This window comes from Bombyx mandarina, chromosome 05, assembly GCF_030267445.1.
Source record: "Bombyx mandarina strain Sakado chromosome 05, ASM3026744v2".
NCBI classification, from domain to species: domain Eukaryota; kingdom Metazoa; phylum Arthropoda; class Insecta; order Lepidoptera; family Bombycidae; genus Bombyx; species Bombyx mandarina.
The window spans coordinates 15,289,690-15,304,665 of record NC_143212.1 but is presented as its reverse complement, the minus strand read 5'-3'; the positions used below and the strand labels follow the sequence as shown (position 1 = coordinate 15,304,665).

The 14,976-nt window shown below is 36.8% G+C and overlaps 1 protein-coding gene across 3 annotated transcripts in view; it reads right to left on the bottom strand.

Moving 5' to 3' along the window:
* The window catches only part of LOC114242785 (cell adhesion molecule Dscam2), a 264,526-nt gene that overhangs the window by 150,932 nt on the left and 98,618 nt on the right, over positions 1 to 14,976 (bottom strand). For all 3 annotated transcript variants that reach the window (XM_089727900.1, XM_089727901.1, XM_089727899.1), the window contains exon 3: positions 377 to 545. In XM_089727900.1, coding sequence (XP_089584026.1) covers positions 377 to 545 — 169 coding nt within the window. The remainder of the gene's footprint in view (positions 1 to 376; positions 546 to 14,976) is intronic.

Sequence of the window (14,976 nt, the reverse complement as noted above, 5' to 3'; positions counted from 1 at the left end):
CGGCATGCCTACATCAGACTTTGAATGCCGCCACGCCTCCTGTGAGGTCGCGATCTCCGTCTTCGTAACTACTTTAAGCTACGTGAAAATAGCCGTCACCGCCGTTTTACTGGTGGTAGGATCTCTTGTGAGTCCGCGCGGATAGGTACCACCACCCTGCCTATTTCTGCCGTGAAGCAGTAATGCGTTTCGGTTTCAAGGGTGGGGCAGCCGTTGTAACTATACTGAGACCTTAGAACTTATATCTCAAGGTGGGTGGCGCATTTACGTCGTAGATGTCTATGGGCTCCAGTAAGCACTTAGCACCAGGTGGGCGGTGAGATGGTCCACCCATCTAAGCAATAAAAAATATAATCAGAGCTATTACTAGACTTACCTAAGACCAGGTACATCGCCGACCGGAGATCCGTCTTCACTCATCCAGGATATAATCGGTGCTGGTGTGCCGTGTGCAGCGCACGATACCCTTGCACCGGTGCTGTTGGAGAAAGACAGCCGAGGCGGAGGCTCCATCAGGAACATCAACTGGCTTGATGATGGTGCAACTGTGGAATGAAACTTAAATTATAATAATTAAAATAAACAAACGTAATACTGTAAGTCCTTTGTAGAGGTTTAATGACCCCTAAGATTCCACACGACTGTCTCGATTATTTTATGTGTTCATATTTTCCTCAAACAACTATGTGAAAATCTATCGATAACATGTATTTGTATATTCACCAACAACTCAACAAACAGAACAATAAGCAAACCGACTTCAACAAAATAAAATCAGAATATTATCAATGTAGCCAAAGTCAATAATCAAATATGCAGTATTAAGGATGATAATTCATAAACTACTGGTCAGATCTTGATAAAACTTAAACAAAGTACCAGGGGCTTTAAAAAAAAACAAAGAAAAATCAAAATCGGTTAACATAGAAAAAAGTTTTATAGTAATACACACACTAAACAGCCGAATTGACAATCTCGATTTTACTTGAAGTGGGTTAAAATGAATTTAAATCTTCAGATGTAAGTGGTTACGAACGAATTTCGATCATTGGGAAAAAATAAGAATATTAAAGTCTCCGTCGTATAATATCAAACAAAGGCGTTTCGCATATGAGACCCCAGAAGTTCCCATTAAAATTCTTATAGATGACTAATTAATACAACATGTGATATTCCAGTGATCTAAATGTATAAAAGATAATAATATTACGTAATATCATCAAGACTTATTTTTAGTTGTAACTAAATTACCGAGAAAGCTATTGGGATCTGTGAAGTCGTCGTGGCCTAACGGATAAGACGTCCGGTGCATTCGTGTTGAAGCGATGCACCGGTGTTCGAATCCCGCAGGCGGGTACCAATTTTTCTAATTAAATACGTACTCAACAAATGTTCACGATTGACTTCCACGGTGAAGGAATAACATCGTGTAATAAAAATGAAACCCGCAAAATTATAATTTGCGTAATTACTGGTGGTAGGACCTCTTGTGAGTCCGCGCGGGTGGTACCACCACCCTACCTATTTCTGCCGTGAAGCAGTAATGCGTTTCGGTTTGAGGGGTGGGGCAGCCGCTCTAACTATACATGAGACCTTAGAACTTGTATCTCAAGGTGGGTGGCGCCTTTACGTTGTGGATGTCTATGGGCTCCAGTAACCACTTAACACCAGGTGGGCTGTGAGCTCGTCCACCCATCTAAGCAATAAAAAATAAAAATAAATGTACATATTATATTTTATAAATTTATTGCTCTCTGCTTCAACTAAAACCTCGTTAAATAGGTTAAAAACCAAAACTGCTGTTGACAACACCTGCGTATAACATTTTTGAGGAGGATATAACAATACAATATTGTTATATCTTCCTCAAAAACCATACTTTTTATTTCGTTCTAGAAAGGAAATAACAAATTAAAATCAACCCGCATTTCCTCCTCAATCACTCATACCGAAGAAAGCATCTTTTAAATTTTATAATATCACCAATCAAAAACACGAAGTCAAGAAATTCACAGAGATGTATGCAATGAAAGTGCTTTACAGATTTAACAGACAGAAGACGTAACACAATTAACTAGAGAATGACGTAAACAATTATCTAAATTGCGGAATAAGCGTAGTTTCCTTAAGGCATTAATTAGCTAGTATTTCCCCGCTTGGGATGGATACGAATCTAAAGAGAATGAAAATTGCCATAGCAGATGTTTCGGTGGTGGTTTCAGGAGTTTTAAACTCCATTAAATCAATTTAATAAATTTCGAACGAGGTTCCTGTCTAAGTGGTTTACTTTTTTTTGTTATTGGAATTTGTATAATTAACCAAGTTAATTAATTAGTTTGATTTGAATTTTTTACCTGGGCCCTTAAGCATCACAAGCTTCAATACCGCTATCCAGTTTGAAATATAAGATACAAGTTTCATTCTCCATATACAACGATCCTTCAAACTAGAAATGAAAACTGCATCGCACCAAAAATAACAGGGAGAATGCCTCTCATCATTTTATATCTGAAGTCAGTAGATGGGCCTCACCATGGTTCTCGCAGGTACTATTTTGAACAGAAAAATAATCTCCCTACCGCGTAAAAATCCGGAAGCTATTCCAAGAATTTATAGCTCTTTGTACGCGATCTAAAATTTATTAAAATTCCGACATTCGTCGCTTTTGCTTACTGACGTTAATTGTTACTTCGGAGTCCGCTCCTGCGCTCGTAACTTAAGTGATTATTGCGAAAACGATGTGAACTAACTTGTAACTTAACATAATTTGGAGCAGAAGGATTTCTTGATGTTAGAAAATATGATCGATCTAATTTTAATGCCTTATAGATAACCTTATGTATCAAGACATTATTTGTTCGGTCTATCTCAGCCTTTCCCAAAGTGGGCGATAACGCACCCTTGTGGGCTATGCAGGCCTAAAGGGGGTAAGAGACCAGAAAAATAGGGCGTTGTGTAGAGCCTTGAGAGGCGATATTATGTAATTTCATCTAGGAGGACTCTTAGACACCGATTGAGCTCTCGCTATAGTGGTTGTAAGTAGGTGAAAAAATAGGGGCACTAAAAAAAATTTATTTAATTTTTGGGCAGTAGACAAAATAAGTTTGGGAGCCCCTGGTCTATCTGATTGATCAAATTCTAATGTTCCTATGATGATACTATGTTTTTGGGAATCCGAACTGTATGTCACAAAAGGAAATGGTAGGAAAATAATATTACAAAACTAGATGCACGGTGCTAGATACGATACAAAATACGCTTAGGGCACGGGACCACTGAGAGATTTGTATGTAGATAGATTAAGAGTTTACTGAAAATAATCTTATTTTACCGATTTACCTATTAAATTACTATAGATAGCACCATCGCTTAAGAGTAAATGTGTTTCCTTAGCTTTAGTAAAGGAGAAACGTGACAAGGTGTCACCAAAGAGGAATCTAGAGTTTGTATCCAATACGTTTGAAACATCTATCAGGTCATTTGCAAACCAGTTGTCGTGCCGAGTTTTTAATACAATTATTGATGTATCAGAAGATCTTACTAATCTAATATAATCGCCTATTAATCAGAAGATATCCGGAACGCGCCCCCGGTTACTTCCGAACATTGTTATTACTTCCCCATAAATAGCACACAGAAAAATTTCATCGTACTATATTAATAACACGATTATATTAAGAGTAGCTTGGCCTGTTGCTATCAAAACGGAATATTTCAAAGTAATTATCACTAACTACAAAATGGCGATAAACTCGAAAATTTGCACACGTTTTTTTTTTAATTATTGCCCTTGTAGGCAAACGAGCATACGGCCACCTGATGGTGAGTGGTTACCATCGCCCATGGACTTCAGCAATGCTAGGGGCAGAGCCAAGCCGCTACCTACCGTTAAGTACTCTCCACAAGCCTCGTTTGAAGAAGGATATGTCATAGCGCTCGGGAAACACCGTGGAGGGGAGTTCATTCCAAAGCCGGATGGTACGTGGCAAAAAAGATATCTGGAAACGCACCGTGTATTATGAACAATAATATAATAATTTAACCCAATATCTTGACTAGAAAAAGCGATCATTTTAGTTTTTCGTTTAGCTCGCCATTTGAAATTTTGAATTTATTCTTATAATTTTGAATTTATATTTATTTTGAATTTTGAATTTAGCTCGCCTTTTAGCTAAGTTGATATATTCTTGTAACTATTACTAAGGGCAGAGCTTGTTGTGAATTTCGAGTTAATCCAACGTTTTGAAGTTGGTCAAAATCATGTTCAAAGATTCCGTTACAAACATACATAAGTCTGAAGCTAATAATAGCGTATTAAAAAGGTTACCTTCTTCGTAGTAAACCCAAAAACTTTTCATTAACATAGTGTTAATAAGCTCGATGACTGGCAGGGAACTTAATAAAACGAAATAACGCGTTGTCAGGCTCAAACGAGCCGAGGGTGGCCACTTAAATTTACTGCTATGTCGCAGCGGGCCATAAAACAGCGTTCGAACGAGTTAGAAGAACGTAAAATACACGTGCATCGAGAATTTAAGTGTGAACCATTATTTATCAGGTTTATATTAGCTCTGCAGTACGATGCCTGAAATTCCAATGCAATATTGTATATCGTGATCCAACTTCCTGGTGATTTTGAGGTTAAAGGAAGAAAAAACGAGTAAGAAAGAGAAAGTAGAATAAAAAAATCGGTTGTCTGTAAAGTCGGCTTACTGACGACAGTTGAACGTGACAACGTCATAAGAAAAACTGATGGAATGGTTTCATTATTCAAAAGAAAATTTTAATTTTATTTGTTTGATAGATATTTTGTATGGACATTTGACACCACATTCACTTCTCACTGAACTTCATACTTGACGAAAACATGTAAATGTATTGTATGCAGCTGTCCACGCGGATGCATCGCTCACTCAAGTAGGAGAGAGACAGATGTCGAACGCTGCCGAACGCGGAGGCCGATTGTGCCGCTTTGTCGCTTGTTGCGCGCTCTCGCTTGCACTTCAAGCCTTAAATGGAACGCCTCAATGAGTCATGTTTTTTCGTGCGTGCAGGCGGCTCCATCGAATTATAAGACGTTGTCACGTCAAAAAATATTTAAGCCGAATCTCTATACCAAAATAATACTTTCGACAATTTAGTTTAACCTGTTGCAAATAAAAGGCAAATACACAATTCAAAAATCATACGTACATCATCATTACAACAGTACAAACCGGTTTTATTCCGAGATAATACAGATTACTATTAAATATAGCTGGTGGTAGGGCCTATTGTGAGTCCGTACGTGTAGGTACCACCACCCCGCCTATTTCTGCCGTGAAGCAGTAATGCGTTTCGTTTTGAAGGATGGGGCAGCCGTTGTAACTATATTGAGACCTTAGACCTCATATCTCAAGGTGCGTGGCGGTATTTACGTTGCAGATGTCTATGGGCTTCAGTAAGCACATAACACCAGATGGGCTGTGAGCTCGTCCACTAACCACCAATTAGCAATAACTCAACAATATTCTCACGAACATTGGTACTTGGTATGCAGGCTTACAAATTCCCATATACGTGAAACATGGGGCTTAAGTCTAAATTGTATGATGTAACAGAAGTTCCACCTTCCAAACTAGTACCCATAACTGCTTTGCAGCAGAAATAACCAGATAGGTGAGCCCTGCCCGTGCGCGCTTACAATTAATTATTTTTCGTGGAATCCAATTGTCAACAGGTAATTTAGAAAAACGAAACCTGACTGGAGAGATTTTATTAGCAGCACATTGGCTTTTCTTGATAAGAGCACAGCTTATAAAGCTAAATCTGACTTAATTAATCATCATTTACCTTCTTTTAAATTCATTTTATGGTGATTAATCAACGTCAAAGTAAGGCTTACGTCACAAAACTAATTGGGTAACATAACAGCAAAACATAAAAATTCAATTTTTTATTTATAAAAAAAAAAAACTCATAGTAAATCTTCTAATACGTAATGATTATTACCACCCAATCTATATATTATATAGATTTATCTCAATACAACATGCTTAAAAAGGAAAATAGATAAGAATATTCAAAATGTCTCGCAAAATATAGCTCGGGAAACTCACAACAACTACAAGTATTGAGTTTAAATTTTGTGAATATCAAGAAAGTACTTTGAAATGGTCTTTGAATTTAGATTTTTTTTTGCTTAGATGGGTGGACGAGCTCACAGCCCACTGGTATTAGTTACTACTGGAGCCCATAGACATCTACAACGTAAATGCGCCACCCACCTTGAGATATGAGTTCTAAGGTCTCAATTATAGTTACAGCGGCTGCCCCACCCTTCAAACCGAAACGCATTACTGCTTCACGGCAGAAATAGGCAGGGTGGTGGTACCTACCCGCACGGACTCACAAGAGGTCCTACCACCAGTAACCATATTGAGGAACGATTGATCAGAAGTGTGAGATAAATACAAGAGAAAACAAACCATAGACTATTTCAATAACGTTACTTTTCGAAAAAATCTAATATATAATTTCTTGATATCAACGACTCGAACCGAGTAGAACTTAATTCATCGAAGTAAAATGTTCTTTCTCTCCTTTCGTTTTTGAAAACAAATAAACCAGTCCTACATACCAATATTCCTAACTTTGGATCGACGAGAAGTTTTTCTTCAAACGCAATGACTTTATGTACTTTTTTTTTTCTTTTTACCTACTTTGCACACGCGGTGCTCCAAACACGCCCTAATTCAGACCATTTCGCCGGCATTAAGGTAAGTCGTAACAGTAAGTTGGAAACTCAGTGCAGCCCGACACAGGTGTCCTCCTATTTATTTTATGAGTCCTCTCTCCTTAACGGTGTATCGTTAATGGCATAAAATATTTCACTTTAATATTTTATGTGATAGATAAGAAAAGAGGAGTTTTTTTATATTTTCATGTTCAATTTATAAGTTATGATAAGTGTTTATTGTGAAATTCTACGTATTATTAGTGCATTGTACTTTTTTGTATTTTTTAATTAAATGACCCATTTTCACGAACTACAATAATATATTCACGGTAAAGAAATAATACGGTATAACATTATTATTTTTTGCAACTTCCTATGACCCAACAAAGACTGTACATTCTAAATTAATTATCAAAAGTTAAATATTGAACACAATACACACGGCAGGTTTGCTAATTTTGAATTTAAGAAAAAAAACTTTCTATGATCTGCGAAATAGGTCCGAACTTTTACGGGTAATTGTAGTAAAAATTTCTTAGCCATACAAATATATTCAACTTCCCTAGCAAGAGCAGTGCTCGCAGAATCTACCACCGCGACCCACTGAGAAGATCCGGCGAGAAACTCAGTGGGCTAACCTGGCGTCTGTCTGTCTTCACGTTTGTGTCGAGTCACCCCGCACTCTGCTTCCGCATGCCCCCCTCGTTTGGGTATCGTCGCCGACACAACTACTAAAATAAAAACCTAAGCTGCAATAATAATAATAAAGTATACAAATAATTAATAATAAACTCATATGAACTATTAATCCAAGGAGGCGTGTAGTCGCATTAAACGTTAAGCTGTACGTACGCCGAAACTTGAGCCTTAAAACTTTATTATAACGACATAATCCGTTCAGACGCCGTTCAACCCTTTCCGGCCCTAAACAAGGCTGTAACGCGAAACTGCTCCGAGAATTCGAATTCGGCCCAAGTTGAAGGAAACGGTTGAGGTATTCTTTAAAGATCGCAGTGCCGCTAAATCGTGTGCAAGATGACGTGATGTAAGTCCGGATACTTAAGTCTAGATTTTTTTAAATCCAAAGACTATATCCTATAATCTTGGTGGTTTTCCAGGAATTCAAATTGAATTTGCCAACTGCATTTATTAAAAAACTAGCTGACCCGGCAGACTTCGTAGTGCCTCAATCGATAAATAAAAGACCTAAACTTTTGTATAAAATAAACTTAAAACAAAGAAAAGGAATTCATCCGACGGGGGACACACATCAAAGAGAAAACAAAATTGTTATTTTATTAATTCCGAGCATTTTTATAATTATCTACCTTTTAAACCTTCTCTGGACTTCCACTAATCCAGCAATTCATTTTTATATTTAAAAGATTATTAAATAGACCGAATTACGTAAAAATACGGTCTCCCCAATTTTTGGACAGTTACAAATTATTCTTATACGGGCTTGTTAAAGGACGCTCTAGCTCTCAACTTAGACTGAGCACAAAAAGGTCTTTGATATGCCAATATGCATGCACGACATGCTTCCAGACGCAAATTGAAATTTACCAAGGGTCTGGAGGCAGACCTGAGGGCCGGTCCGTGAGCTCATTCACAATAACGCTAAACATGAAACAGTTCGATTTTATTACACGTTGTTGTGGAATTGTCAATGACATCATCAACGTTAATGTTATTCTATTCAAAAGATTTTAAATAATATCAATGACAAAAGTTTACAATATTCGCTGTGACGTCAAAGAGTTCCTAGACTTAAATGGTCGTAGGTTTGGGGTTTGTAAATCATGTCAGTCGTATCACGAAATAATTTTGTCATCCCTAAAATTCATTAAAATCGTGAAAAGCTATCACAATAACTCTAATCTATTAAAAAAAAAAAAAACGAAATGTATTCCCTAACAAGATTTTGGTAATCAAAATATCCCAATTAAAAAAACACCAAATTATTTAATGCAAAACTCGGCGATATTAAATTCACTTTAAATATTTATATAAGTGCAGTTCATGTTGTATTATGATTATACGACTCAGTAATACAGTTGTAACTGAATGAAACTTAATGTACCGTAGCTATAATAGTAGCCAATGGGAAAACTGTAGCCAGCCGTAGAGACACGGCTACGCAAGCTCTACGAATCGTAGACGTTGTAGCAGAATTGGATAAACGTTCACGATTGACTTCCACGGTGAAGGAATAACATCGTGTAATAAAAATCAAACCCGCAAAATTATAATTTGCGTAATTACTGGTGGTAGGACCTCTTGTGAGTCCGCACGGGTAGGTACCACCTCCCTGCCTATTTCAGCCGTGAAGCAGTAATGCGTTTCGGTTTGAAGGGTGGGGCAGCCGTTGTAACGCGCATTTACGTTGTGGATGTCTATGGGCTCTAGTAACCACTTAACAGCAGATGGGCTGTGAGCTCGTCCACCCATCTAGGCAATAAAAAAAAACTATAAAATTTTATATTGGTTCAAATAATCCAATAATTCAAAGTTTTCAAAGAATAACTACTTCTGGACGAGCCTACATAGGCCACGACTAAATAAGCAATTCATCTCATATGCAATAAAAGTCTTGCCATATTTTGTGAGAGACTTAGTGGACAGAGCACTTGGATAGAGTAGACAAATATAAACCTCTGAAGATTTTTTCCAAGTATGGTATATTCTAGTAAAGAAGACCTGGAGACAGACTTAAACAATGAGAAAGCTGTGAACTTCGCATATGTAAAATACATAATATATGTACATTTGTTCAAAATACTCAAGAGCATCCGTTACGACTAATATTCAAAAAAACTTCGCTTATTAACAATATAATAATATGTATGAAACGAACAAACATAATTGCAGAAATTTATTGTCCAAAATAGTTACTTTATTTATGAAATAAAGAACTCGGTGACTCTTAGACTGGATATGAATGACGGAGCTTTTACTTGCGAAAGCTGTTACGTCAGTGGACGAAGCTTTCAAGCTTACTTAAGAGCTAAGAAGTTAAACTAGGTTTAGAGTAGCCTTCAACTTTGGAAGTGTTAAAAGACTTACAATTATGATATTTTTTTATGTCATTTTTATAATATTATTTCAAATTATAATAAAACCTGCATTTAAATATTGTAATAGGCATCAATAATATTTATTTGGATGAAAAATATGTATACATTTTACTAAAAATAATTACTAAGCCACAAAGAAATACAATACAAATACCTTTTGTCTTCGGAGAGACTTTGAATCCAGCCCTATTTATTCTATTGGGCACTTATTCTTTAGAACTTTCCTTGGGAATAAGTACTTTTTTAGTGTCAACACATAATTATTTGTATTCTACCTTTCTACCACCTGCCTTCAGAGCAGAGTTCGTAAGCTCTAGTCTCTCTCTCTTCGTTTTGTGCGATAAGTTTAGCTATATCATCAGGTCCTAGATTGGATTCTTTATAAAACGCCTTTTTCTTCGACAAATAGTCGTGCGAATGAAAGTACCAATAGACATCGGCGTAATGAAAGTAAAATTTCCAAACTACATAATATAATAGTATTGTATAATAAACTCTAGTACCATACAATAAAAGACTGTTTTTCTTTTATATAATACTAGCGACCCGCCCTCGCTTCACTTCGGAAACATTAAAACACACAAAAACCAAATAAATAAATAAAAAAGTAGCCTATGTTCATCAGGGGACAGTGTCGGCTTCTAATGGAAAAAGAATTTTTCAAATCGGTCCAGTAGTTTCGGAGCCTATTAGAAACAAACAAACAAACAAATCTTTCCTCTTTATAATTATTAGTGTAGATAATAACAAAATAATTCGTTTACGGTCCTCCGCGTTCCCGTAACAAAAATATTTCACGTTCTCCCGGTAATGTCCCCCCTCCTAAAAACTGTCAAAGAGTATAACCCCTCATGCCGCGGTCATAAAATGAAATGTTATGGGCTTCGAAGCGTAAAAGAGCGATATATTTAAACGTTTGAACATAAAACGAAGCTCCTTAAATTAGTTTATACTTGCTCGAGATGTATTTACGATAAATACTCGAGTTTTATAGTTGGGAATATTAATGGCGTTTTCGGACGTAGTGTTATGTCGACTTAAGAAGTGAATTTTGATATTTGAAGTGATATTTGAAGTCATCGTGGCCTAAAGGATAAGACGCCCAGTGCATTCGTCGGTATTCGACTCTCAGGCGGTTACCATTTTTTCTAATGAAATACGTACAAAACAAAATGTTCACGATTGACTTCCCCGGTGAAGGAATAACACCGTGTAATAAAAATCAAAACCCGCAAAATTATAATTTGCGTAATTATTCGTGGTAGGACCTCTTGTGAGTCCGCGCGGGTAGGTACCTAGGTGCCTATTTCTACTGTGAAGCAGTTATACGTTTCGGTTTGAAGAGTGGGGCAGCCGTTGTAACTATACTTGAGACCTTAGAACTTATATCTCAAGGTAGGTAGCGCATTTACGTCGCAGATGTCCATGGGCTTCAGTAACCACTTAACACCATGTGGGCTGTGAGCTCGTTCACTCGTCCACTCGTCTAAATAAAAACATAAAAAATTGTTGCCTGTTCAAATGCCACCTAGCACAAGCATAAAAAAATAAAATAAATAAATTTGTATTTATTAGACACTCCAACAAATTATTATCTACTCACAAACGTATAAAAAAAAATCATCTTCATTCGACACTCCCACATATCTACTCAATCTTACATGTCACCACGGCACATATTGTTTCGTTACAATTAAACCACATGCACTGAGGCTTGGCGGCTCATTAAAACTAACTTTTGTTACCTCCGCACTATGCGTCGGTAGGCATACCCGAGAATGAATTAAGGGTGCACTCTGAGTAACACAGATGCAAGCAAATTCACGTTTTTTGACAACTAAATAAAACACATTTAAAAACAGAATAAAACTTTTTACTAAGTGAGATGGCATGAGTTACCGACCATCTGGTGGTTGTAAGTGGTAGTGGCTAGTGGTTATACCACCAGATCCAGAATGCCTATGCTCTGCTTGAGTCTTAGCATAATTTGGAATTGTATCAGCTGCCCTTCAAAACTAGAAGACGTATGTCCGATGTAGAAATACAATATTACTGTGGAATCCACGCGGATAGTAGCCATGCGGTCTGGCTTGAAGCTAACAAGGGAGCTATCCATTACTATTGAAAATTCGGGCCTATGACGTAATCTACCTTTATACTAGGTAGGAGCTTGTCTGCCCTACGCAACCATAACAAAATTGTATTTTTGTCTAAAGTGGTTCCGTAAAAATTGACTGTCACTAAAATCAACTCAATCTGGCTAAATATATTATTAAGCGCAATATTTAATCTGTAAAATTAAATTTTTACTCTACTTTTCTCGTTTACTTAAAACCTTCAGGCATACCGATTTTCTTTTTGTTCGTGTGCCATAAATTAAATTCGCAATTCAACTTTTACAGATGTTTCTTTTTTAAATTCCATAAAACTTGTAGAAGTAATATGCTTTAAATTTTATTTGGTACTAGCGGAGTCCCGCGATGTTATCCGCGGTTATTGTCGTACCGCATTTAATGCCGCGGGGCGAAGTTAGTCTAAAAAAGTAGCCTACGTTACTCCTTATATCATCAGGTACCTATCAGTGAAAGTCCCTTCAAAATCGGTCTAGCCGCTTCAGAGATTAGCCGGAACAAACAGACGGACAGACAAAATTAAAATAAAAATATTTTGGTATAATAGTATGTACTGTGGTATACATACTTACGCATTTAGTAAAATTGGTTATTTTATTATTACAAACAGACACTCCAATTTTATTTATTTGTATAGATTGCTTAAGTTAATGAATGAGCTCAGGGCCCACTCTGTCTTAAGTGGTTACTGGAGCTCATAGACATCTACAATGTAAATGGCACCAACCACCTTGAGATATGAATATGATGAACAGGTTTGTTTTCTCTTTTTCTGCGCGTGTATTATCTATATATTATTATGTATGTATTTAAACATATGTAAGTTTGTTTATCAGTCTCTGGTACCCATAACACAGGGAATTCTAATTTGAGGCCAGATGACCGTACGTGATATGTTCCCGGTTATTTAAAAAAAGCTATTTTAATAAACTTTGGGACTACTTTATTAGCGCGTTCACTTTCATGCTTGTTTACCAAAATTTTAAGCACGGGATTAATACCAGAACAGTGGAAGAAAGCAGATATAATTTTGATATATAAAAAAGGTGACCCTCGAGATATAGGCAACTACCGACCAATTAGCCTTCTCCAGAGCATATATAAACTTTTACCTCTATACTATTAAGCAAAATCAGTAGCAAAATTGAAAACCTACAACCAAAAGAACAAGCGGGGTTCCGGTCAGGTTTTTCAACATTAGACCATATTCATGTAATGGAGCAAATAATAGAAAAGTACAAGGAGTTCAACAGATCAATATATATAGGTTTTATCGATTACGCTAAGGCATTTGATACGATCTCACATGATGCCATCTGGGAGGCACTGGACAAATGTCAGGTCCACGACAAGTACAAAAATGTCTTGAAGAACATTTACGACAAGAGCACTAGTTGTGTGAAACTAGAGAACCGAGGACCTGAAATACCTATTCTAAGAGGAGTGAGACAAGGAGATCCACTTTCCCCGAAGATCTTCATAGCAGTGCTGCATAACATTTTGAGGAGCTGAAATGGAAAAACGAAGGCCTTAAAATATGTAACCAATACTTGAGTCACCTCAGATTTGCAGACGATATAGTCCTCTTAGCTGATAACAGTAGAAAACTAGAAAAAATGATAAACCAACTAAGTGTACAAAGTAAAAGAGTAGGCCTATTAATGAATAAAGACAAAACAAAAGTAATGACAAACAGCGTCAAACATCCAATAAAACTTGAAGGAAAAACATTAGAATTCGTAAACAAATACATATATCTAGGAAAAGAAATATCATTTGAAGACAGAAGCGAAGAAGAAGAGGTACAACGTAGAATAAATATGAGTTGGAAAAAATATTGGTCACTCAAGAGATAATGAAAGGAGACTATCCACTCCACCTGAAGAAAACAGTTATGGATACATGCATCTTACCAACTCTCACATATGGTTGCCAATCGTGGACTTTCAACACCACCATAAAAACAAAAATGGTTAATTGCCAGAAAGCTATGGAAAGAAGCATTTTAAAATAAAAGAAAAGATAAAGTAAGAAGTGAATTTATACGAAAAAAGACAAAACTAATTGATGTCCTAAACTTCAGTAAAAGATTAAAGTGGCGATGGGCTGGCACGTAGCACGCTACAGTGACAAACGATGGACAATTGAAGTGACAAAATGGAAAGGGCCTAATGGGAAAAGAAGGAAGGACGACCTATGAAGCGATGGAGTGATGATATCATAGTCACCGCTGGGAAGGAATGGATGAGGCAGGCTGGGAACAGGGAAAATTGGATTAAGCTGGAGGAGGCCTATACCCAAATAGGGGTTCCTGTCGAGGAAAAGTGAACGGCAATGTAATTGGATCTGAATATGGGATTTATATATGGTTGAGAATATTTACATGTAATATTTAGGTGATGGGAAATAAAAGGCTTATTATTATTATTATTATTATTATTTTAATAAAAGTTATACAATTTATTATTATTTTTTATTGCTTAGATGGGTGGACAAGCTCACAGCCCATCTGGTGTTAGGTGGTTACTGGAGCCCATAGACATCTACAACGTAAATGCGCCACCCACCTTGAGATATAAGTTCTAAGGTCTCCAATATAGTTAAAACGGCTGCCTCACCCTTCAAATCGAAACGCATTACTGCTTCACGGCAGAAATAGGCAGGGCAGTGGTACCTACCTGCGCGGACTCACAAAAGGTCCTACCACCAGTTATATTACATTATTAGTCACCAAAAGAGCTTAATTATACGCGTTTATCCTAACATTTGACTCCAACAGCCTATTTAAGGGTCCGGTTGCCGGAATTAACATAGATAATTCTAGTTTGCAATTCTAAGTACCGGACATTGCAAATATCTGCATACAATGTGATGTTGTTCAGGAGTTCCACTTTAAATGCGATAGCTCGACGAAATTCTCTCTTCGACTCAGATCAACAACATCAAAGGTTCGAGAGGCAGTATTTTTAATACGCTTTCATTAGCTTCAGACATATGTATGTTAGTATTTAACGGAATCTTTGAACATGATTTTAACCCCTTGAAAACG